The 26,673-nt window shown below is 39.6% G+C and overlaps 1 protein-coding gene across 1 annotated transcript in view; it reads right to left on the bottom strand.

Annotated features, from left to right (window-relative positions):
• The window catches only part of BUB1B (BUB1 mitotic checkpoint serine/threonine kinase B), a 61,862-nt gene extending 37,045 nt beyond the window's left edge, over positions 1-24,817 (bottom strand). Inside the window, exons 1-6 of the mRNA XM_023189401.1 lie at positions 24,571-24,817; positions 20,197-20,340; positions 15,296-15,355; positions 14,737-14,881; positions 8,590-8,786; positions 750-919 (exon numbers count right to left, since the gene is read on the bottom strand). Of these exons, the coding sequence (XP_023045169.1) occupies positions 750-919; positions 8,590-8,786; positions 14,737-14,881; positions 15,296-15,355; positions 20,197-20,340; positions 24,571-24,605 (751 nt within the window). The 5' untranslated portion in view covers positions 24,606-24,817. The remainder of the gene's footprint in view (positions 1-749; positions 920-8,589; positions 8,787-14,736; positions 14,882-15,295; positions 15,356-20,196; positions 20,341-24,570) is intronic.
• Positions 24,818-26,673: the final 1,856 nt, after the last annotated feature.

Consider the following 26,673-nt stretch of genomic DNA (forward strand, 5'->3'; position numbering starts at 1 on the left):
AGAAATAAGAGATTAAAAAAAAGTCTGGTTTACATGTCTAACTGCTATAAACATAATAAACAAAAGCTTATTATTCTCTGTACCTTCTGGTTGATTTTGCTATGAACCTAAAACTGCTCTAAAAAATAGTCAGTGTTGTCCAGATGCAGTGGCTCACACCTAAAATCCTAGCTACTTGGGAGGCTGAGGCAAGAGGACTGTTTGAGCCCAGGAGTTTGAAGCTATGGTGAGCTATGATTGCACCACCACGTTTCAGGCAACAGAGCGAGAACCTATCTCTTAAAAAAAAAAAAAAAAAAGTCAATGTTAATTAAAACAAAATTATTGCTGATCTTTGGGTATACAGAGAGTCTAATGTCTGGTCCCAAAGGGCTCTGAAGGCAGGGTTCTTAATCATATTAGTATCATTCTCTGAGGCTTTGGTATACATAAGTGTCACTTTAACAACACCTGCTATGTTACTACATATCTTCTTTCAACTTACAATTCAAACTCAGAAAATCTTGATGCTTCCTAAATATTAGGTCTTTCTTAATTAAGATACAAAATTACTGATGCATTTTGATTTTACTGCACACTGTAACATTAGCTCTCCTTTGACTTCCTTCTTTGTGCTACTCAGTATTCAGCAAACGAGAACAGTGTCCACAGGTATACTTATGTATTATCTGCTTACATGAGTTTACCACTTAATGTGATTTTACCACTAGAAACTAACAGTTTTCTGAAATAACATTTAACAAACTTACCCTTGAGAGCACCTCCTACACGGATGATTGGAGCTCTTGCTGTCTTTTTCCCTTTGCTCTTTAGTTCCGCTAGTGTGCTTCGTTGTGGTACAGAAGACTCAAAAACTTCCTCCTCTTCTTCTTTCTCAAGTGCCAACAGAGTTTGTCGAGACACTCGAGCTTGGAATTGTCTAAAGCGGCAGAATGGACAACTAACTTTTAGTGAGGTGACCACGACTTTACCAGACTCTAAATTTCCAATTTGTTAAAGTAAACAAATTAGAAGAATAGGCTGGGAGAAGAATGCAGAAATATCCCAAAGAACATATTTATTCTCTCGGAAGTAAAGAGAGTCACCTTAAGATCATGAAAAGTTTTGGCTAGAATGATTTAACTCTCCCTTTAAATGCCCAAGTTTGACCAATTTAAATTATTCTGAAAATCACCATTAAGTTGATCTGAGGATCAGGTTAGGGTTATTAAGACTAAGATCACAGAATTTATCAAGATTAGAGTTTCCCCACCAACTTTTTATTAGAAAACTGGACCCACCAATTGTTAACATTATGCCACATCTATTTTATCACTGAGTGTCTTTTTCTATACACGTGCATGCACACACACGTACATGCACACACACGTACATATACAGTTTCTCCTGACCTATATGAAATGAAGTTGCATATGACATGACATTTTACTTTAGCAAAGCTGGCAGAAGTTTGAAAAGTAAACTTCCTATGCTGCTGCCACAGTTTTAAGTATTATCAGAAGAGATTCTCCATTCCTACCACTGCTTTATTCAACCAGCCTTGAAAAGTATTATCAGAAGGGTAAAAAAACCCCAAAAAACCCAGAATAAATTGCAGGTGCTGGCCAAGATGGAGTATGCCCACTATACCTTTTCTCTCTCTCTCTCTCTCACTGATAGGATCAAAAACTGTAGACAATATACAAAAAAAAGCAACTAACTGAGGGCTCTGAAAAGTCAACAAAAGCAAACAGACTGTGGAGAGGGGTCAAAACTTGAAGAAACAACCCACGCAGGATTGTTTCCTGTTTTTTTATTCTTCTATTTTCTCTTGTGGTTTTGAACTGTTGCAATGGTGGTATGTGAATCTGAAACTCCTAAAGAAACCCCAATCTTACTGGCATGAAGACTGGGAAAAGAGGACTCTGAAGGCCAAAGAATATGGGAGGAGAACTGCAAAGGAATGAGCTGAACAAGAGGATCTCCTAATTCTGTATGTGAATTGGCACACATCTTAGGTTCCCTCTTGAGCTGTGCATGCGCAGGGTAGATTCAAAGCAGCACAGAAAAGGCTTTGGGAACTGAACTATGATTAAACCACTGCCCAAGCCCCAGATTAACCCTTAAGCAGGACGTGTATGGGACAGACCCAAAACAATATAGCAAAGGTCTTGAAAACTGAACTGACAATGGAACCAATAACCACACAAGATGACAAAGAACTTGTAATATCTGAAGTGTGGTTGTCTACTAAGACAAAAACATAGATATTCTCCAGAGAATATCAGCCAACAGGATCAGAGTCTTATAACATAGGGTCAGGATAAATGTCCAAGGTACAAGAATTACTTGACACACAAAGAACTAGGAAAATGTGACCAACTTTCAAAGGAAAAAACAATAAGCGAATGCAAACATAAAATGACCCAGATGGTATCGTTTTCAGATGGAGACTTTATTTTATTTTGTTTTTTGAGACAGAGTCTCATTCTGTCACCCAGGCTGGAATACAGTGGCACAATCTCGGCTCACTACAACCTCTGCCTCCTGGGTTTAAGCGATTCTCTTGCCTCAGCCTCCCGAGTGGCTAAGATTACAGGCACCCACAACCACGCCCAGCTAATTTTTGTATTTTTAGTAGAGATGGGGTTTCACCATATTGGCCAGGCTGGTCTCTCAAACTCCTGACCTCAAGTGATTTGCCCGCCTTGGCCTCCCAAAGTGTTGGGATTACAGGCGTGAGCCACCATGCCCAGCTTGGAGATTTTAAAGTACCTAATATAACTATGTTCCATAAGATAAAGGTAAAAACATTTGAAATGAATGGAAAGACAGAAATTCTCAACAGAGAGACAGAAATTATAAAAAAGAATGAAATAGAAATTTTAGAATTGAAAAATACAGTATCTGAAATAAAAAATTTACGTTGAATGGTTTCAATAGCAGGATGGAGATGGAAGAGAAAAGAATAAGTGAACCTGAAGACAGAGCAATAAAAATGGGCCAATCTAAAAAACAAAAAGAAAAATGGTTAAACATAGCTTCAGGGACCTATGGAATGATATCAAAAGGTTTAATTTGGACAGATTCTTGGTAGCAGAGTGGGGAGAAATGGTCTAAAATTTGTGCAACTGAAGTCCCAGAGAGAGAAAGAAGAAAGAGATGTAGGTATAAAGAAGCATTTTAAAAATAATGGCTGAAAACTTGTCAAATTTTGTGAAAGGCATACATTTGCAAATTCAAAAGGCCCAGTGAACCCCAAACAGATTAAATGTAAAGAAAATCACATCTAGGCAGGGTGTGGTGGCTCATGCCTGTAATCTCAGCACTTTGGAAGGCCAAGGCAGGTGGATCACCTGAGGTCAGGAGTTCGAGACCATGCTGACCAACATAGAGAAACCCTATCTCTACTAAAAATAGAAAATTAGCTGGGTGTCGTGGTGCATGCCTGTAATCCTAGCTACTTGAGAGGCTGAGGCAGGAGAATTGCTTGAACCCAGGAGGTGGAGGTTGCTGTGAGCTGAGATTGCGTCACTGAGCTCCAGCCTGGGTGACAGAGCTCGACTCTGCCTCAAAAAAAAAAAAAAAAATCTAGACACATCACAATCAAACTTCTGAAAACCCAAGCTAAACAAGAAAAAATCTTGGACAAGGCCAGAGAAAAATCAATACATTATGTTTATAGGTCAAGAACTACTAAATACAGATTTCTTATTAGAAACCACGGAGGGCCGGGCGCGGTGGCTCATGCCTGTAATCCCAGCACTTTGGGAGGCCGAGGCGTGCGGATCATGAGGTCAGGAGATTGAACCATCCTACCTAACACAGTGAAACCCTGTCTCTACTAAAAATACAAAAAGTAGCCAGTCGTGGTAGCAGGTGCCTGTAATCCCAGCTGCTCGGGAGGCTGAGGCAGGAGAATGGCGCGAACCCAGGAGGCAGAGCTTACAGAGAGCCAAGATTGCACCACTGCACTCCAGCCTGGGCGACAGAGCAAGACTCCGTCTCAAAAAAAAAAAGAAAAAAGAAAGAAAGAAACCACGGAGGCCAGAAGACAGTGGAATAACATCATTAAAGTGGTGAAAGAAAATAAATGTTGGCTGGGCATGGTGGCTCATGCCTGTAATCCCAGCACTTTGGGAGGCCAAGGTGGGCAGATCATTTGAGGTCAGGAGTTTGAGACCAGCCCGGCCAATGTAATGAAATCCCATATCTTCTAAAAATACAAAAATCAGCTGGGTGTGGTGGTGCATGCCTATAGTCCCAGCTACTCAGCTACTCAGGAGGCTGAGGCAACAGAATCACTTGAGCTTGGGAGGTGGAGGTTGCAGTGAGCCAAAATCATGCCATCCATTGCACTCCAGCCTGGGTTACAGAGCGAGACCCCGTCTCGAAAAGAGGAGAGGGGAAGGGAGGGGAGGGGAGGGGAGGAGAGGAGAGGAACGTTGACCCAGAATTCTATATCGAGGAGAGGGGAGGGGAGGGGAGGGGAGGGGAGGGGAGGGGAGGGACGTTGACCCAGAATTCTATATCCAGTAAAAATATCTTTCAGAGCCGGGTGCGGTGGCTCAAGCCTGTAATCCCAGCACTTTGGGAGGCTGAGACGGGCGGATCACGAGGTCAGGAGTTCGAGACCATCCTGGTCTACACGGTGAAACCCCGTCTCTACTAAAAATACAAAAAACTAGCCGGGCGAGGTGGCGGGTGCCTGTAGTCCCAGCTACTCGGGAGGCTGAGGCAGGAGAATGGCGTGAACCCCGGAGGCGGAGCTTGCAGTGAGCTGAGATCTGGCCACTGCACTCCAGCCCGGGCGACAGAGCAAGACTCCGTCTCAAAAAAAAATAAAATAAAATAAAATAAAATATCTTTCAGGAAAGAAGATGAAATGAAGTCATTCTCAGATGAAGAAAAACTAGGAGAGTTGACAACAGACCTGCTCTGAAAGAAAATGGCTATAAGAAGTTCTTCAGACTAAAGGGAAATGATACTAGAAGGGAACTTGGAGCTTCAGGAGTGAAGAAAGAATAAAAAAAAAAGGATAAACACAAAAGACTATTTTCCTAAGTTATTTAAGATATACATATGGCTTTTGAAAGCAAAACAAAATATTGTCTGGTGGGGTTTTTAATGCATATAGATGTAATACATATGGCAAGTATACCAAAAGAGTAGGGAATATACAGGAACCTTTATGGTTATAAAGCTTCTGTATTTTACTTTAAATGGTAAAATATTAACTCTAAGTAGAATGTGAAAGTTTAGGTATATTATATACCTTATAGCAACCACTTAAAAAGTTGTAATAGACAAAAAGCCAATAATACAATTTAAAATGAAATACTAAAAAATATTCAGATAATCCAAAAGAAGGTAGGAAAGAGGCCAAAGAGGAACAAAAGACATGGAACAAATAATAAAATAGTAGACCTAAACCCAACAATATTAAAAATTCTATTGAATGGTCTCAACATAACAAAAAAGATACTGTTAGAGTTCACGGAAAAAACACGACCCAACTATTTGCTGTGTATAAGAAACCCACTTAAAAAATATAAAGACATAGGTTAAAAGTTAAAGAAGTTAATTAACATAAGTGTCACTAAAGTTAGTATATAACCCTCCACTGCTAAATTTGACTGGCTTAACAAAAAGGTTAAAAAAAATGACACAAAAACCTGTTACACAAATGTTCACACAGTACTATTCTGTAATAGTCAAAAGGTGCAAACAACCTAAAGGTTCACTAACTGATGAATGGATAAATAAAATGGATAAATAATATTCATATGATGGAATATCATTCAGCAATAAACAGGAATAAAGTACTGATACATGTCGTAACTATGTTCATTTATGATGAACCTTGAAAATAGTATGCTGAAAATCCCCGTTCCACCCTCCCCTCCCTGGAAAAAAAAAAAAAGGAAATAGTATGCTAAGTAAAAGAAGCCAATCACAAAAGACCATGTATCGTAGGATTCCGTTTAACTGAAATGTCCAGAATAAGCAAATCCATAGACACGAAGAGCAAAGCAGTGGTTGCCTAGGAGCAAGGTAAGTAGGAATGGGGAGTGACTGCTAATGGGCATGGGGTTCATTTTAGGGTGTGAAAAATGTTCTAAAATTAGATTGTAATGATGATTACACAACTCTAAAAGTGTTTTTTGTTTTTTTTTTTTGTTTTTTAAAGAAAGGGAAAAGATGTATCATACAAACAAAAAGGAAGCTGGAGTAGCTGTACTAATATCAGACCAGGTAGACTTCTGAACAAGGAGTATTATCAGGAATAAAGGGAGACATTATATAATGATACAAGGGTCAATTCTAAATGTTTATGCATCTAACAACAGAACTTCAAAATATATTAAGCAAAACTGAGGGGACTAAAAGAAATAGACAAAATCACAAAGAGACTTCAAACCCTTCTTAGTAATTGATATAACAAGTAGACAGAAAGTCATCAATGATACAGAAGACCAGAACAGACTACCAGTCAACTTGCCCTAAATTATATTTACAGAATATTACACTCTAAAAAACAGAATACACGTATTTTTCAAGTGTACATGAAACATTCAACAAGATAAACCATAATCTGGGTGATAAAACAAACCTTAACAAATTTAAGACTTGAAACCATATACATTATGTTCTCTGACTACTATGGAATTAAACTAGATATCAGTAACAGATATCTGAAAAATCCAAAAACACTTACTAACTTAAGTAATACATTCTAAGTAACTTATGGGTCAAAAGGAAGACACAAGACAAGTTAGAAAATATTTTGAACTAAATTGAAATGAAAATACAGTATATCACAACTTGTGGGATACAACTAAAGCAGTGCTTAGAAAGGAATTTAGAGCATTAAATGCTTATATTAGAAAAAGAGAAAGGTCTAGAATCAGTGATCTAGACTTTCACCTTAAACTACAAAAAGAAGAGCAAGTTATACCCAAAGCAAACGGAAAGAAATAAAGTACAGAAATAAAATTAAGAACAGAAAGTCATTAAGAGAAAAAAAAAAAAAAAATCAATGAACCCTAAAGCTGGTTTTCTAAAACAATTAATAAAATTGATATCTTAGCTACACTGAGAAGACACAAATTACCAATATCAGGAGAAAGAGAGAGAATCACTACATAATCTGCAGACATTAAAAGCATAGTAAGGGAAAATTATGAACAAGTCTATGCCCACAAACTCATTAACTTGGATGAATGGATCAATTCCTTGAAAGACAAAAATCTACCAAAGTTTACTTAAAAAAAAAAAAAAGCCTAAATAAATGGAGAATTATACCATATTCCTGTATAATCCTAATCAAAATCCCAGAAAGCTGATTCTAAAACTTATATAGAAAGTCAAATAAACTACCAGAGTTAAATGTAAGAACAAAGTTAGAGGACTCATTTTATCTGCTTTCTAGACTTACTGTAAAGGTATAGTAATCTAGATAGCATGGTAAACACTAATGGATAGACACAGACATCGGTAGAAAAAACAGAATAATAGAAATAAACCTACATAAATATGATCAACTAATTTTTTTTAAATCAAGGTATAAAGGCAATTCAATGAAGAAAGATTAGTCTTCTCAACAAATGGCATTGGAACAAATGAACATTCAAATGCTAAAAAAAAAAAAAAACAAACAAAAACTTAATCTCTATCTTCTACAAAAATTAACTCAAAATGGATCAGAGATCTAAATGTAAAAAGTGAAATTATAAAACTTGAAGATGAAAATCTCTATGACAACCTTTGGCTAGATAAAAAATTCTTAGACACATCAAAAGCACGATCCATACAAGAAAAAACTTGTAAATTAGACTTCTTTAAAATTAAAAACTTCTGTTCTAAAAAAGACAGTTAAGAAAATGAACAGACCAGGCTTAAGCCGAGAGAAAATATTTTCAAATCACATATCTGACAAAGGCTTATATTTACAATCTATAAAGAACTTTTACAACTCAAATGCATTATGCTAAATCAAAGAAGCCAGACTCAAAACGCTGTATATTATACGATCCCATTTATATGGCACTCTGGAAAAGGCAAAACTATAGGGCTGAAGAATAAATCAGTGTTTGCCAGGGGTTTGGGTTAAGCATAGGCACTAACTACAAAGGGAATTCTTTTTTTTTAAATTATTATTATACTTTAAGTTCTAGGGTACATGTGCACAACATGCAGGTTTGTTACATATGTATACATGTGCCATGTTGGTGTGCTGCACCCATTAAATCATCATTTACATTAGGTCTATCTCCTAATGCTATCCCTCCCCTCCTCCCCCAACCCCACGACAGGCCCCGGTGTGTGATGTTCCCTACAAAGGGAATTATTTTAGGGAGTGTGAAATTATTCTGTATCTTGGTAATGTTGATGATTACAAGTCTTTTTACTCATAGTACTGTATACCAAAGAGTGGATTTTACTCTATGACAAATAAAATTTTTTAAATATATCTTTAAAAAAATTGAATAGTAACTAAGTAAACTTAACATGCCAATCCATCCGAAAGCACTTTATTCAGACGCAAAAAAGAGATAATTTATTTCTATTATTTTTAAGGAGTTAAGACAAGCTCCAAAGAAAGTTTACCGGTGCTGGGACTGTAGTCTTTCTAGTGGTTCAGCCTTCTGTTGAATCCCTTCCTGAAATATCGCATCTGCTTTCCTAAAGTTTTCTCTAGCTTCATATTCTTCTGCCCATGAGATATAGAACTGAGCAAGTGAAACACCAATCCCTTGGTTGTGCAAGTAACTGTACATATCCAAAGGCTCATTGCATAAACGCCCCTGTAACAAAAGTGTTAACAGTTAACCAATTTCTATTCACGTATTGAATGCCTATTAGATGCCAAACAATCACTGGAGATACTACATGCAATTCCTGTATTGAAAAAAAATCCATTATTACAATGTGATAAGGACCATACACTGGGAGGACCTAAAAAAGAGACAAAATTGAGAGATTTGTAAGAAGAAGAGTTGGAGAGTAAAGGCTTCAAGAAGGAGTAATAAGCCAGGTGCAGTGGCTCACACACTTTGGGAAGCCGAGGTAGGAGTAGGAGGATCGCTTGAGGTTCGGAGTTTGAGACAAGCTTGGGCAACATAACAAGACCCTACAACAAAATTTAAAAATTTAGCTGGGCATGGTGGAAGGCGCCTGTAGTCCCAGCTACCCAGGAGGCTGAGGCAGGAGAATCACTTGAGTCCCAGAGTTTGAGGCTGCAGTGAACTATGACAGTGCCACTGCACTCTAGCCTAGGTGACAGAGTGAGACCCTGTCTCTAAAGAAAAGAAAAAAAGGGGGGGAGGAAGGGGTTAACATTTGAGCTTAGTCCTGAAGGAGAAATGGACTTTCATCAGGTGGAAACTGGGAAGGGAAGGGCATTTCAGCCACAGAAAATAGCATAAGCAAAGATACAGAAAATTAAAAGTTATGCAGTGCTCCAGGTAAGGTAGCAGTCTGGAGAAAAAGGCTGTGATAGGCCTTGAATGTCAAGCTAATCAATTTTGAATCTGCCTAATAGTAATTGTTATATGTATTAAGGGTGGGTGAGCAATAAGCAAAGGAATGACATAGTCAAATCTGTGTTTTAGAAGGGACATTATGAGACCATATGTAGATAACTCTATTAGCAAGAGGGAGGAAAATATCACTATAAACCTCACATCATAAACATTTTGATAAATTTTTTCAGTCTTTTTTTCCTTAAGGATAAAAGGTTATATATTATCTTATAAAGTTTTGATCATAATAAAATTTGCTTTTATTCCACTATAATACTGCATCATTCACTTTTCCATGCTGCCTTACACTTAACCATTATTTTTAATTTTTATTTTTATTTCTAGAGACAAGGTCTTGCTCTGCTGCCCAGGCTAGACTGCAGTGGTGCAATCATAGTTCACTGCAGCCTCGAATTCTTTTCACTATTATTTTTAAACGAATGCATCATGTTTCATCTAATAGAGCTTCCATAATTTAACTGTTCATCTACTTCTGGATATTTAAACAACTTCTAATTTTGCCCAATTATAAATAATTCTAAAATAAATAACTTCACGCATACAACCTTTCACATTTTACATTATTCCGTTAAGAGAAATTCCTAGAACTATGTTAAAAGGTAACAAATTGCTTTCTGAGATGGTTGTAAAAATTGTTAATGCTACAATTTAATAATTTGCAAAAATACTCATTCCACCAGACTCTAATCAGTATTAGAAGCTATTAAAAACAATTCCTAATTTCACATAAAAATAGCATTTCTTTTTTTTCTTTTCAAGACGGAGTCTTACTCTGTCACCAGGCTGGAGTGCAGCAGCGCAATCTCATCTCACTGCTACATCTGCCTCTCGGGTTCAAGTGGTTCTCTTGCCTCAGCCTCCCAGCTAGGACTACAGGCACGCGCCACCATGCCTGGCTAATTTTTGTATTTTTAGTAGAGACGGGTTTTCACCATGTTGCCAGGATGGTCTCTATCTCTTGACCTCGTGATCTATCCGCCTCAGCCTCCCAAAGTGCTGGGATTACAGGCGTAAGCCACTGCTCCCGGCCAAAAATAGCATTTCAATGTTCTAGTTAGGAGTTCTTTTACTACTAGAGAAGCTACCATTTGTTACTTTACTAAATGTCTCCTATTTATCTGTTCCTAATTGTCTAGCCTAGGTTAAGTCCTTCTTGTATGTGTTCCTATAGAACTCATAATTTTCTTTTTGTTACAGTTACAATTAATGGCTTCACATTTGTCTTTCAGATAAACTAAGCTCTAAAAGTCAGAAGACATTGCTATCTATTATATGCTAGCCCTTAATCATGGACTAGTACAACAAATGCTTAAATAAATGAAATGTTTTATTTATATCTTTAACAAAAATGATTAGTATTTTATAGTTTAATTTTGCAGTAATTCAGTAAATGGACTTTTCTTGCTTATTTAAATTAGCAATGTTTTCTCATATGTGGTGGTGTTTCAAGAAAAGTTATAATTCTGAATGTGCTACCAGCATAAGATCCAATCTTTGATATCTGTCACTACATAAATATAGTTTAACATTGATTTCACTACTTTGAGAGCTTTCTGAATGGTTCTGGTGTTCCTGTGCATGGGACAGCCAGTAAAGATCAGGTTATTCAGAGCGCTGAATGAGATCACTTAAGAAATAACATAAACAGGCCGGGCGCGGTGGCTCAAGCCTGTAATCCCAGCACTTTGGGAGGCCGAGATGGGTGGATCATGAGGTCAGGAGATCGAGACCATCCTGGCTAACACGGTGAAACCCCGTCCCTACTAAAAAAAAATACAAAAAACTAGCTGGGCGAGGTGGCGGGTGCCTGTAGTCCCAGCTACTCGGGAGGCTGAGGCAGGAGAATGGCGTAAACCTGGGAGGCGGAGCTTGCAGTGAGCTGAGATCCGGCCACTGCACTCCAGCCTGGGTGACAGAGCGAGACCCCGTCTCAAAAAAAAAAAAAAAGAAATAACAAAAATAAAAGGACTATATGGTTAGATTAATAGATCTAAAAGTTAAATAAACCTTTTTTTTGGTAACCCTTAAATTGCCAAACTAAACGAATTTTATACCTTTAAATAAAAATACCAGATGTTTTCCAGAAACAATTTTTTCCTTAGCTAGACTGTAGGAGTCACGTAAAATAACCCACTGGAGAAATCCTTCTCCAAAGCAAAAGAAAGTAGTGTGAAGAATTCATCTGTTACTCCTCTTGACCAGACCCACAAAGAAAAAGCAATAGTTTAATATGTACCGAGTTAGCCATATACAAAGTTCAGATTATTTCTGATCATTCTAGTGCCGATCATTTGAATTTGATGGTTGTCTATACCACTGCTTCTCAAATAATCTGTGGCAAAGGGGCCAGTTTTATTGTGTGTATGTGTGTGTCCCATTATGGACTGATATGAAATACAATAAAAACAGAAGTTACTCGAAGAATGATGATGTGTTTGGATGTCCCGGCAACATCAAATTGTTACCAAAGTTTCTAAAGCTCACTTTCAATTTTTGTACTTATCTCACACAGTATGCAAACCCTTCTTTCAGGAGCACTGATCTAGATTATGCTTTTTATGATATTCTTCTTCTTCAGTACAAGCACCAGGTTAACAAAAATAAACAGATAAATTATTCTAATTAAGTGTTACTTTTAACAACTCCAATTAAATATAATCATAGAATCCTGGGATTAAAAGTCACTTTAGAGGTGCAGCTAGTCCACTCTTTTATTTTTTTATTATCTTTTTTTCTGAGACTGAGTCTCGCTCTGTTGCCCAGTGGGGAGTGCAGTGGCACAATCTCAGCTCATGCGCCCTCTGTCTCCCGGGTTCAAGCAATTCTCCTGCCTCAGCCTTCCGAGTAGCTGGGATTACAGGTGCGCACCACCATGTGTGGTTAATTTTTGTATTTTCTGTATTTTTAGTAGAGATGAGGTTTCACCATGTTGGTCAGGCTGGTCTCGAACTCCTGACCTCAGGTGATGGCCTCCCAAAGTGTTGGGATTACAGGCAGTAGCCACTGCACCCAGTCTCCAATCTTTTAATAAATTATGCGTAAAGATATTATTTAGGCTAGTGACAAATGAAGGACAAAATCCATTGTTACACCACAAGGGTCCACAGTCTCCAGGCTAACAAATCTGTTTAGCATTCTTTGGGTGCCATTCTTCATTATAAGTTTCTGTAACTAATATCTGTAAAGTAATTTCTCCAACCTTTCACTAAGGATGTAAAAATATTTGTCGGATGTCCTGAGGAAATCAAGATACCTTATGCCTTCAGGATTTACCTAATTTTCTATACTTGTAACTACAGTTGACCCTTGAACAACACAGGTCTGAACTGCACAGGTTCACATATACACAGATTTTCTTCCATCTCTGCTACCTGAGACAGCAAGACGAACCTCTTTTCTTCCTCCTCAGCCTACTCAATGTGAAGACAACGAGGATGAAGATCTTTATAAAGATCCACTTAATGACTATTAAATACACGTTCTCTTCCTTATAATTTTCTTAAAAACATTCTTTTCTCTAGCTAACATTGTTGTGGGAAAAAAAAAAAAGGATATAATACATTCAGCATACAAACTATGTGTTCATCAACTTTATGTTATTGGTAAGGCTTCTGGTCAACAGTAGGCTATTAATAGTTTTGGGGGCCAAAAGTTACACGCAGATTTTCAACTGGGTGAGGGGTGGGCACACCTAAGCCCTGTGTTGTTCCAGGGTCAACTGTATTGGAAGTTTAAAATCAGTCCTCCTCAAGACTTATTTTAGTAAGAAATTTATTTCTTACTTTATTTTAGTAAGAAATCTTATCACTTTTAATGTCGAGAGATTTGTTTTAGAAAGAAATCTTATCAGTTTTAATGTCAATATTTCATCATATTGCAGTAATTGTAAATAATTCCAAATATTTATTATTTTTTTCTATTTTAGAATAAAAGCAGTAATATTAATGTCTAAGAAACCGTGGTCATTTTTTTAATGAAAAATACGCTTTTCCTACATGTCAAGTGAGACAGTACAAAGTAGTGCTGGGATTACAGGCATGAGCCACCATGCCCAGCTGAGGCAGACATTTTTGGCTGTAGCAATACACTAGGTGAAAAAAGTCCAAAGACCAATAAAAAACTAAAATATCACTTCTTTATGTTGATGACTTTCATAAAGGGGTAAAAGGGATACCAGAATCACAGAGGGAAGTTTTTTCCCAAACAACCACACTGCTGCCAAATGTTAGTTCCTGCACCTTTTCATCCAGTACAGTTGAATGGCCCAATTATGTTTTTCTGCTTTGGTTTTTGTTTTTTTGAGACAGGATCTTGCTCTGTCACCTGGGCTGGTGTACAGTGGTGCAATCTCAGCTCACTGTAGTCTGGACTTCCCGGGCTCAAGTGACACTCCCACCTCAGCCTCCTGAGTAGATGGACTACAGGTGCTGTGCCACCACACCTGGCTAATTTTTGTACTTATTGTAGAGATGGGGTTTCACCATGTTGCCCTGACTAGTCTTGAACTCCTGGACTCAAGTGATCAGCCCACCTCAGCCTCCCAAAATGTTGGGACCAGAGACATGAATCACTACACCCAGTTATGTTTAGAATAAACAAGTAAGTAATCTGGGCTAGGGGTGTTGGCTCATGCCTACACCCAGCACTTTGGGAGGCCCAGCACTTTGGGAGGTCAAATAATCCCAGCACTTTGGGAGGAGGCCAAAGTGAGAGGATGGCTTGAGCTCAGGAGTTCGAGACCAGCCTGGGCAACAGAGAGAGAGGTCATCTCTATTAAAAATTAAAAAATTAGCTGGATGTAATGGTATAGCATGTGTAGTCCCAGCTACTCAGGAGGCTGAGGCGAGAGGATTGCTTGAGCCCAGGAGGTTTAGTCTGCAGTGAGCCATGATGGAGCCACTGCACTCCAGCCTGGGTGACAGAGTGAGACCCTGTTTCAAAAAATAAAATAAATTAATAATCCATACTCACTGAGAGATCTACAGACTTTGCGATCAATCTTAAAAGGGCGAAAATACCTTATTATACTATATTTAAGTCCACCTTTAAGTAGAACCAATTTAAGAAGTATTGCATATTTATTAAATGTTCCCAATCTACTAAATGGTTCAAAATGGCTCAGGTTTTACTTTTTTTTGGTATACCAGATACCTCTAGAGAAAATCTCTTAGTTTAATATTTAAAACTCAGATGGCACTTAAGAAAGACTTACTAATTTAAGCCAGAGATTGAGAAATCGAGGATCACTATAATATCGTTTTTCTCCTTGTAGTGCTTCTACAGCTCTTTCTAATAATGTTGACATATTACTCTCCTTCCCACCTTGAGGATAGTTCTGCTCTGTCCAGCTGATATACCTAAATGGGAAGAAAAAGATAAGAACACATTTTAAACTGAACATGTACTTTTGTTCCTGCTCCAAGACCCATTCTGGATTTAAGCAGAAGTAAAGCATGTTTCTTTTGAGGTCCTCAATGACATACCCTAAGCCTGTATCCCTCAAACTTCTCCAAAGTATCTCTAATACATGCTTCTGGGGAAAACTGAGGATAGGGATACAAGGGTGTAGTTCAAAGGCATACATCATAAACTCGAAATTTCCTGAATCTTAAACACCTCAAGAAAATATATTATGATTATTCTGGATCTCTGTGCCCCCAGGACACCACTGTCTACTCTGACACACACTCCATATACCCCAATTTGGAAACATGGCCATAAGGACTTATCTGTTAATGTTTATATTGTCCTTGTGAAATAAAAAGACTCACCTATCCCAAACATCCAGAGGGTCATGTCCAGTGTAAAATCGAATTTCAGATTCAAATGCCCTGAAATTTAAACAGAAAAAGTTAGCATATGCAATAGTGACAACAGCCAACGAACAAGTATCACTTCCATTTTTATTCATGTAATAAGTAGGTCATATTGATCTAAATTATTGCACTAGAGTTTATGGGTTTGTTAAATAATAGAAAAAGGCCAGGCATGGTGGCGAATGCCTGTAATCCCAACACTTTGGGAGGCCAAGGGGGGTGGATCACCTGAGGTCAGGAGTTTGAGACCAGCCTGGGCAACATGGTGAAACCCCATCTCTACTAAAAATACAAAAATTAGCTGGGCATGGTGCCAAGCACCTGTAATCCCAGCTATTCGGGCGGCTGAGGTGGGAGGAGCACTTCAACCCAGAAGTAGAGGTTACAGTGAGCAGAGATGGCGGCACTGCACTCCAGCCTGAGCAACAGGGCGAGACTCTGTCTCAAAAAAAAAAAAGAATAGAAATAAGATTCTACTTAACATAAGAAGAGAGAGAAAATATATAGGAATTAGATAAATAAATTTCAAGACAACATACAGAAAAGTAGTATTAATATTACACAGCAGTTAAAAACTCTGGAACAAGACAACCTAGATTCAAATTCAGCTCCACCAATCACAAGCTGAGTAACATGGACAAGCTACTTAAAACTCTGTTTTCAGTTTCCTCATTTGTAAAATGGGGATAATAATAGTACTTTCTTGTTAGGTTGACCAGTCTTAAATGTAAAGGGTTTACACACATGAACAAATATATAAATAAGAATTTTAAAGTTCAAAAAAAAGTTCCATGGGTAACATTAGTCAGAGAAGAATAATACCATAGATAATTTGGAGAATACCTCGAAGAAAGGGTAACATATGACTATAAAAAGCTGGCAAAGGCAGGGAGGGCTAAGACCAAATTAAGACTGACCAGTTAGAATAGAGGGGAAGAATTAGGTAATAAGCCATAATTTGGATAAGTGATTAATAAAAATTGGATAAGAAGTTATGTTTGATCTAAAAATAATAAATTAGTTCCTGACACATGGGAATCTATACTCTAATAAGGAAAACAAAGTACACAAATGAAAAATGAACTAGTAATAAAAAGCGGTATGCGAAATTATAGTTGCCAAGAATGGATAGTAAAGACTTTAAGAAGTCAAAAGGAGGTATCAAAGAAGCAGCCTCAGAAGGTGAGACTCTGAAGGAACCATGGAATTTGAAAGAAAAACAGTTTTTTCAAGACAGAGGGAAACTAATATTGAATAAAATTACTAAGGTGGAAGAGTTCATCCAAAGGAAGATGAGTGGACCCTAAGCTATAACATAAAGTCAGTACCGAGAACAAATGGAGACCCCTGGAGAAGTAAGAAGCACATGCTTTAAATGTAAATTTAAAGACTTTGGATTCCATCTACTCCAGCCACTATTGGAGGGCATCTTAAATATAAGATTTCAAAAAGATTAATCAAGAACTTTATAAGGATAGCCAGGCATAAGAAGAAGGGACCACAATTATGAGGCTAATATGGCAATTAAAGTGTGAAATAATGAGATTATCTGCAGAAATAGTGAAAAAATAAAATCTAAGATGCTACTGATAAAAATCAGCAATGTTATCAATTGATCTATAGAATCAAACCAACATAACCAAAATCCCAGTAGGTTCTTTTCTTCCCCCCCCGCCTTTTATTTTTCTTTGAGACAGAATTTCGCTCTTGTTGCCCAGGCTGGAGTGCAGTGGCGCGATCTCGGCTCACCGCAACCTCTGCCTCCTGGGTTCGAGCGATTCTCCTGTCTCAGCCTCCCGAGTAGCTGGGATTACAGGCATGTGCCACCATGCCCGGCTAATTTTGTATTTCTAGTAGAGATAGGGTTTCTCCATGTTGGTCGTGCTGGTCTCAAACTCCTCACCTCAGGTGATCCGCCGCCTCGGCCTCCTAAAGTGCTGGGATTACAGGCATGAGCCACCACGCTCAGCCTTTTTTTTTTCCTTTTCAGTAGGCTCTTTTCTAGAAATTGCCAAGATGATTTCAAAAGTTGTTTGCAAAGGCAAAGGACCAAGAATAACTAAAGCAATTCTGAAAAAGAACAAAAGCTGTAGCACTCACTCTGCTGGACTTGCTATGTAAAACTAATCAAGACAGTGTATTATCGGTGAAAGGATAAACAATTTGATCAATAGAACAGAATACAGAGTCCAGAAATAACTCACACATATGTGGTCAAATGATTTTTGAAAAGGGCCCCAATGCAATTCAATGAGGAAAGGAAAAAAAATCTAACAAATGGCGGCAGAAGAACTAGAAAGATAACCCATATGGGGGGAAAAAAACTTTTTTACTCCAACCCCACACCATATATAAGGATAAATTTAAGATTAATTTAAGATAAATCATACACCTAAACGTAAAAGCTAAAACAATGCTTGGCCGGGCGCAGTGACTCATGCCTGTAATCCCAGCACTCAGGGAGGCCAAGGCCAGCAGATTACCTGAGGTCAGAAGTTCCAGACCAGCCTGGCCATGGTGAAACCCTGTCTCTACTAAAAATACAAAAAATTAGCCAGGCATGGTGGTGCGCGCCTGTAATCCCAGCTACTCAGGAGGCTGAGGCAGGAGAATCGCTTGAACCTGGGAGGCGGAGGTTGCAGTGAGCTGAGATCGTGCCATTATGCTCCAGCCTCGGCAACAAGAGCAAAACATCATCTCAAAAAAAAGCTGAAATAATGAAACTAGTAAAAAAAAATAAGAGAGTATCTTTGTGACTTTGGGGTAGGCAAAAGTCTCCTGAAGAGGACACAAAAAGTACTAACCATAAAAGAAAAACACTAATTAATTGAACTTCATCAAAATTTAAAACTTAGCAGTTAAAAAAAAAAAAACACCCAGAAAATAAACAGCCATGGGTGAGGGAAAAAAATATTTGTAACACATATATTTGATGAAAGACTAATACAGAGACTACAGAGACTAAAGAACACTTACTGGGGAGCATAGATTCAGGGAATCTTGAATCTATGTTCCTGAAACTTGAATCAGGGAAAACTTGAATCTATGCTCCTGAGGAAAGTAAATAAAGAACCCCTGCAACACAATTTGAAAACTAGGCAAAATATCTAAACAGATACACCACAAAAGAAGATATCCAAAAGGCCAAAAAGCATGTGAAAAAACGTTCACCATTATTAGTCACCAGGGAAATGCAAAGTAATGAGACACAACTCCACAAAACTAGAATGGCTAAAATGAAAAAGATTGACAACGCCAAATACTGGAGTGGATTTGGCACAAATGAACTCTCACGAGTTGCTGGTAGGAATGTAAAATGTTACAACCACTTTGGCAAACCAGTTTCTTCAACAGTTAAACATACATCTATTCTATGGTCCAACAATTCCATTCCAAGGGAAATGAAAATTATGTCTACTGCCGGGCGCGGTGGCTCACGCCTGTAATCCCAGCACTTTTGGGAGGCTGAGGCGGGCGGATCACAAGGTCAGGAGATGGAGACCACCCTGGCTAACACGGTGAAACCCCGTTTCTACTAAAAAATAGAATAAATTAGCCGGGCGTGGTGGCAGGCGCCTATAGTCCTAGCTACCCGGGAGGCTGAGGCAGGAGACTGGCATGAACCCAGGAGGTGGAGCTTCCAGTGAGCCAAGATTATGCCACTGCACTCCAGCCTGGGCGACAGTGCGAGACTCCATCTCTAAAAAAAACAAAAAAGAAAAAGAGAATTATGTCTACAAAAAGCCTTGTACAAGAATGTCCATAGCAACATTATTCATAAAGCACAAAACTGGAAGAATCTAAATATTCATCAATTGGTGAATAAATAAATGAAATCCTACTCAGCAATAAAAAGAGTAATCTACTGATGCATGTAACATGAAAAAATATGATGAATGAGGCTGGGTGTGGTGGCTCACGCCTGTAATCCTAGCACTTTGGGATGCCAAGGTGGGTGGATTGCTTGAGCTCAGGAGTTCAAGACCAGCACAGCCAACATGGCAAGGCTCCATCTCTACTAAAAATACAAAAATTACCCGGGCGTGGAGGTGCATGCCTGTAATCCCAGCTATTTGGGAGGCTGAGGTGGGAGAATCACTCGAACCCGGGAGGCAGAGGTTGCAGTGAGCTGAGATCAGGCCACTGTACTCCAACCTGGGTAATAGAGGGAGACCCTGTCATATTAAAAAAAAAAAAAAATCCAAAGAGATTAATAAGAATAGTCATTACATTATAATCCCAAATTATGATAATTTGCCTGTAATGGCAGTATTTCTTTTTGTCAGAGATTGAAGGTAGAAACTGATATTTTGATTTACCTTTTTAAAAAAGCATATTTATCAAAACATGTATTAAAGGAGAACAAGATCCACAGGTCTATTTGAATAACATAAGAGTATTTTTCAGCTTTTATTTATCCAGAGTTTGTTAAATCATTATTGAGAACTTTCTAGTATAAATTCAATTGTTCTAAGGTTTACATGTCTTTGGAGACCACTATTTTTTTTGTAATACTCTCAAAAATAACTTCCTAACATAATACTTTTGGGAAGCATTGCAATGTAATACTTGCTTTCCTATGTTTATCACTGTCCCCTGTATAAATTGCATTTCTATTGATAAAAAGAGTTTGGCTGCACCACAATGAAATGAAATCCTATAGCCTTTGTTCTTAATTATACTTGAGGATATCTTCAGATGCCTGTCATGTGATATGAAGGCAGATAGAGAACAGATTTTCATACTACCAATTTTTGAAGAGTGCTCATTATGCCATCCCTCATAGATCCACACCCACGTTATCTACAACATTTGGGATGAATGATGACAGGTTGAGACTCAGCCATTCTACACACCGTTTCTGCTGCTGAAGAGTATTGTTACAGGCAGATTCCTGTGCCAATGCTCCCTGAAGTGTGGACATGATCCGCCCTTGCCTTAAAGGTTGTACATTTTCTTTACTCAGTTCCCATTCATCTCCCTCCAGGGACATGGCTTCACTGTGAAGAAGGAAACAAATGTAAATCTCATACCAACATTGACTATTATAGCACTAGATTATTGTAAATGTCTTCCGATAGGTGATTATTCACGGTCTTGGGTTGAATATAGTGGACTGACACAGTATTATTATTATTATTATTATTATTATTATTATATGCCTAAGCTTGTTAGCTGTTTTTCAAGTTTATGGCTACAGTATTGCCCAATGGAAGACAACTTGGCAAGGATATTGTAGACAGTACTATAAGAATAGGGCATTGCCATGTGTGGTGGCTCACACCTGTAATCCCACCACTTTGTGAGGCCAAAGTGGGAGGATTTCTTGAGCCCGGAGTTTGATACCAGCCTGGGCAACATAGCGAGACCCCACCTCTTTCTTTAAAGAAAAGAAAAATGAATAGGGCTTAATGCAGAAAGAAAAGAAGGGAACAAAAGTGTTATAAATTTGGCAAAGTAGACAAAAAGGCAATAAGTAATTCTATGCCTACCACTGAGTGCATCATCTAGTTTAATTTAAAATTAGTGCCGGACGTGGTAGCTCATGCCTATAATCCTACCACTTTGGGAGGCTGAGGCAGGAGGAGTGCTTGAGCCCAGGAGTTCAAAACCACCCTGGGCAACATAGGAAGACCCCCATCTCTACAAAAAGTGAAAAATTAGCCAGGTGTGATGGTACACGCCTGTGGTCACGGCTACTTAGAAGACTGAGGTGGGAGCATTGCTTGGGTTCAGGAGGTCGAAGCTGCAGTGACCCATGATCACACCACTGCACTGCAGCCTGGGCAACAGAGCAAGACCCTGTCTCAAAAAGAAAAAATTAAAATTAGCAACGTGTGGGTGTGACTAATGTCCCACGTTTCAGTGATGACTCAAAACTGAAGTTTGTACATATAGGTAGCCAAAAGCAGAAGCAAACAAACACAGTTTACTAGTCACAATCCCCTGTATCCCCACACCCAATTCTATTAAGCCTACTGAGAGAATCCCCACAACGTTTTGGAGGTAATTTCCATTATGTATTCTGCACTTCAGAGGCTTGCAATTGTTAGATAGAAGACTACTTCTAAGAGACATCATTTCTGGACTTAAAAAGAGAGACACATTGGCACTAATCTTTGAAATAGAGTGAAAGTTATATGGGACTTCAGTCTAGATAAGCGCTGAAAACTTAAAGTAACTGTGATTAATAATTCGAGTTGTAGCCGGGCGCGGTGGCTCAAGCCTGTAATCCCAGCACTTTGGGAGGCCGAGACAGGCGGATCACGAGGTCAGGAGATCGAGACCATCCTGGCTAACACAGTGAAACCCCGTCTCTACTAAAAAAATACAAAAAACTAGCCGGGCGAGGTGGCTGGCGCCTGTAGTCCCAGCTACTCGGGAGGCTGAGGCAGGAGAATGGCATGAACCCGAGAGGCGGAGCTTGCAGTGAGCTGAGATCCAGCCACTGCACTCCAGCCTGGGTGACAGAGCAAGACTCCATCTCAAAAAAAATAATAATAATAATAATAATTCGAGTTGTAATCAGTCACATCTTTTTAACTACAATAAGTTCTCACTTAACATTGGAGACAGCTTCTTGGAAACTATGACTTTAATCAAAATGACATGTAACAAAACCAATTTTACCACAGGCTGATCGACATAAACAAGAGTTATGTTCCTATGGCATATTTCTGGTCACAAAAACATCAACAAACTTCTAAATAAAGACTCGAAACGCTTTTAATATTAAACACTGAAATAAATGTGAGCTATTCCTACACTTAAGAACAATTAATGAAAACAAAAAATAATCATTTACCCAATTTTTCGTGAATCCGTGAGTGACTGCAGTCATAGTGTTGGTGGGTTAACTCAAGGAATAAACGTTTGAGAGTGAAAATTTCAAGAAGTACCTCCTACCACCACAAAGTTCAAAAACAAACAGTAACATTATAGTGGGCATGCTGGGCACTTTCATAAGGCATTGTTTACTGTCATGCATTTGTATGATTATCATACACACTTTATATAAACTTTTTAAATAGAGACACGTCTTACTATGTTGCCCAGGCTGGTCTTGAACCGCTGAGCTCAAGCAATCCTGCTGCCTCAGCCTCCCGAAGTGCTGGGATTACAGGTGTGAACCACTGCGCCCAGCCTTTACAGATTTTTATTTTACAATAATTTGTATTCATTCCTTCATTCATTTTCCAACTCACTTATTCTAGTTTGGGGTCGAGGGTGGCCAGAGCCCATCTCAGCAACTCAGAGAGGAACCAACCCTGGACAGGACACCATTCCATCACAGGGAGCACTCACATTCACACCCATTCAGACTGGGATCATTTAGACACGCCTATTAACAGGTACATCTTTGGGATGTAGAAGGAAACTGGAGTACCTAAGGAAACCCATGCAGACATGTGGAAAACATGCAAACTTCACATACACAGCAGCCCCGCAATGAATTATTTTTTTTCTCATCAACATTATAACAAAACAACGTTATACCAGGACCTGCTCTATATTGTGTGAACCCTGTAAAGGTAAGGGCTATGCCATTTATTTTTGTATGCCCACGATCTAATACAAAATATAACACTATTATGCCCTGAATGTTTGTTGAATTCATCTGAACTTTCTTCTCTTGCTCTTAAAAATAGTGATTACATTATCTCAGTTAAATATCCCAAATTGAGCTAAGACTGCCCCCACTTCCTCCCAGACCTGCTTCTCCCACAGTCTTCCTCTTTCTCAAATAAATGGCAATCCCATTCTTCAGTTGCCCAAGCCAAAAATCTTAGTGCCAACTTTGATGCCCTTCTCATATCCCTCAGTCAGTCAGCAAATCCTACTGGTTCTACCTTCAAAATATATACAGAAATCAGCCACTTCTCATCATCTCCACTGTTTTCCACCTGGCTCAACTCGCTTTTGGGCTGAATTATTTCAACAACCTCTTAACTGGTGTCCCTTGCTTCTATCCTTTGCTGCCTTTAGTGTATTCAACACTACAGCCCCACTTAAACATAAGTCAGATTATGTCCTTCCTTTGCTCAAAACCTTCCAGTGACTTTTGATTACAACTAGAGTAAAAGCTAAGTCCTTACAATGTCTGCATCTTCACCATTTTTATGTAATATCCTTTTACTCTTCTAGTTAATTCTGCTCCAGTGACAATGGCCTTGGACATGCCAGGTGCAACTTCCTTCCCCAGCTCTCACCCTCAGCCTTTGTACTTCCCTCAGATATAGAATCGCTAGCTTTTGAGATTCCTTCAAATCTGGACCAAAATGACATGTCAGTGAGGCTCCAGTGTTCAAGCTAAAATCGCACCAGTCTCCACCCCCAATATTCCCTACCCACACTTGCTTTATTTTTTTTTAATACTGACCACCATCTCCACCTAACAGTTTCTTTATTTTCTGACTCCCCTACCCTCATCCAACCCAGAATTTAAGCTTCATGAGGGTTGAGATTTGGGTGTCTGTATATTTGCTGCATTCAGAGCTTAGCCAAAAAAATACTCGTTACACTGAATGAAAGAGCCCATGACATAGCACTGATCTAGGTATTGTGGGCACCATGGTGAAAACACATACAGATTTCCAACCCAGAACTGCAATATATATATATATTGTATTACAATATATATACAATATATATACTATATATATATATATTTTAATACAAGGAAAAGCCGCAAACATGCAGAGAGAGGCTTTTTAGATCTCTGTGCTATTGGCATAATTTAGACCTCTATGATATCGGCTAAAGGCTTTTTAGATCTCTGCGCTATTGGCATAGCACCTGCCTTTTGTTGATGGCTTATTTGGAAGCAGTTACTTAACAAACACTTTGAATTCCCCCAGAACCACGTAAGGCAGCATTAACATCAGCATTTTCCATACATACGATTTGCCCAAGGTCAAACAAGTAGCGGGTGGCTGAGCTGAGTTACAAACAAGACCACATTACAACTTCCAAAGTCCTTGTTCCGCTGGGGTCCCGCAGCCTTCTTCGCTCTGAAGCTGGATGAGGCAGGATTCGCACGTGCTCTCGGTCCACTGCCTTTTCCCCTCCATCTCTGGCATTCGACTCCAAAAGGAAGGAGGCTCCGGCGGGGCCTGTTCTGACAGTGCCGATCTCCCCCTCGACTACTCCGAGCGGAACCTTCTATTACCTACCAGGCACCTTCGGGTCCTCTCAGGCCCAGCCCCCAGCAGCTCTTCTCCCGTATCTACCTCAGAGCACCCCCTTCCTTCTTCACCGCCGCCATCCTGCATTCCTGGCTCAGGTCCTCGTCCTGCTGCAGGTCTTTCCTCCGGGCCGCAGGCCGCCTGGGCTTTCTTCCGCAACTTGCCCTCGGAGCTACAGAAGCGACCAAGGCACGCACTCGACTCCCTTACAAACAAGGCACCTCAAGCCCGCACCTCTAGCCGCCAAGTTTCAAATTTAACGGTCCCGCGCGGTCGACGTGGCCACGCCCCTTCGCTCCTCCGTGCTCTAGCCTCTCGCCCAAGGCATTCTGGGGCTTGTAGTTTATACGGGTTTAGTCCGCGAAGTCGCGGTGCATAATGGGAATTGTAGTTTCCCGGAGTCAATGGCCGCGGAAGTGCAGCAGGCTTAGGCGAAACAAATTCTCCGCAGGTGCTGTCTTGAGTCATGGCTGGAAGGCGAGTCTCTGAGCCGAGCGAGTACAGCACCAGAATTTCTTTGCTGTTTTGAGTGCTGGGAGATATCTCTGAGTGCTTGCATTTGGCCTGACTCTTCTAGAGTGATTACCCCTGCTGTCTGCCCCAAATATCACCTGTGCAGGGTTCTTAGGCCGCAGACCTAGCTGTTTCCTGCCCCACCCTTGAGTTCAAAAAAGCTGAATTCTAGTTCTGGAAAATCATACCAAATGTGCAACTTTAGGCAAGCTATATAATCTCTCTGACCGTCAGCTTTCCTCATCTAGAAAGTGATGATATTGTCTTGCTTTCTCTTCTGCTCAGTCCACAAGCAATAAACACAGCCATGCTACGGTTCCCAAGGTTTCACCTCTTTTCCCCTTCAGGAGACTAGCCTTGACTGACATTAAACTGTTCGTCGCAATTTCAATTTTCTGAGGAAGAAACTGTGATAGATCAGATGTGATCAGGGGAGTAGGGTCTTTTTGTTTGGTTGGTTTTGTTTTAGAGACAGGGTCTTCTTCTTGCTCCGTCGCCCAGACTGGAGTGCAGTAGCCTGATCATGGCTCACTCCAGCCTCCAACTCCCGGGGTCAAGTGATCCTCCCGCCTGAGCCTCCCCAGTAGCTGCGATTACAGGCACTAGCCACCTTGAGGCAAGAACAGGGTCGTTTAAGAAAGCACAGGTACAGGAGATTTCTCCTTTATGACTGTGGGGATGGTCGGAGAGGCGGCAGTGCCCAGAGGCAGGTGCTGAGGATACTGTCCACTACTCCCTGTTTCTTAGTTCCCAGCTTTCTGTCTTCGTTCACATTATGTAAGTCATTCTTTCCTCTGAATCATCAGGACTCTTGATTGCAAAGAAATAGAAACCCAACTTAAACCGGCCTACTCGGAAAAGGGAATTTACTGTCTTTTATATATAAAAGACTTCAGATAAAGCTTAACCCAGGAGTCATGTGGACTGGGCCTCTCTCCATCTCGCCTGTACTCTTGTTGTTGGTTTATTGTCATTCTCCACTGGGCAACAGATTCAGGACTTTATCCTTACAGGTTCAAATTCGGACTTGGGAGTCACCCTGCTTAACCCCTTCCTCCCAAACAGTCACTGGGGATAGTAGATTCAGGGCTTTGATTGTTCAAAACCAAGTCATGTGTTTCACCTTGGGACTGAGAGAGGGGAAGGGGTGATTCCTCATAGGAAATTTTGGTTACTCTTTACATCCTAGTCTTCCACATCCAGGAAGCTTTCCTGGATCATGTGAGATATGGTGCATGGGATTCTCTCACTGGCTCATTTTATCTCTTACCTTATGCCAGTACTGGCCTAGCACTTCATTTCCTTTCAGCAGGGTGTCCTGTTCATATCTACGGCTTCTCAGTTTTGACTATTTCCTACAAACGATCTTGGAAATGTAGCATTTGGTCTTTTGATCTCAGTCTTTCCTATAATCTAGTTGGATTTCCCATAAACTGTGGTACAATGTAGAACTCATTCAGGCTAAACCCCTTGCTTGTTTCACTACGAGGAAAGAAGGAGGTAGGTAAAACAAAACAAAACAAAACTCCAAAATGTATGACAGGAGGTGCTCTGTGGTTTAATTTGGAAAATGAGTTCTTAGGCTGGACTGTAGCTTGGCAGCCAACATAGGGCCTGGGTGGGGATAGGCTTTAA

The sequence above is a fragment of the Piliocolobus tephrosceles genome, chromosome 6 (genome assembly GCF_002776525.5).
Source record: "Piliocolobus tephrosceles isolate RC106 chromosome 6, ASM277652v3, whole genome shotgun sequence".
Taxonomy (NCBI): Eukaryota; Metazoa; Chordata; class Mammalia; order Primates; family Cercopithecidae; genus Piliocolobus; species Piliocolobus tephrosceles.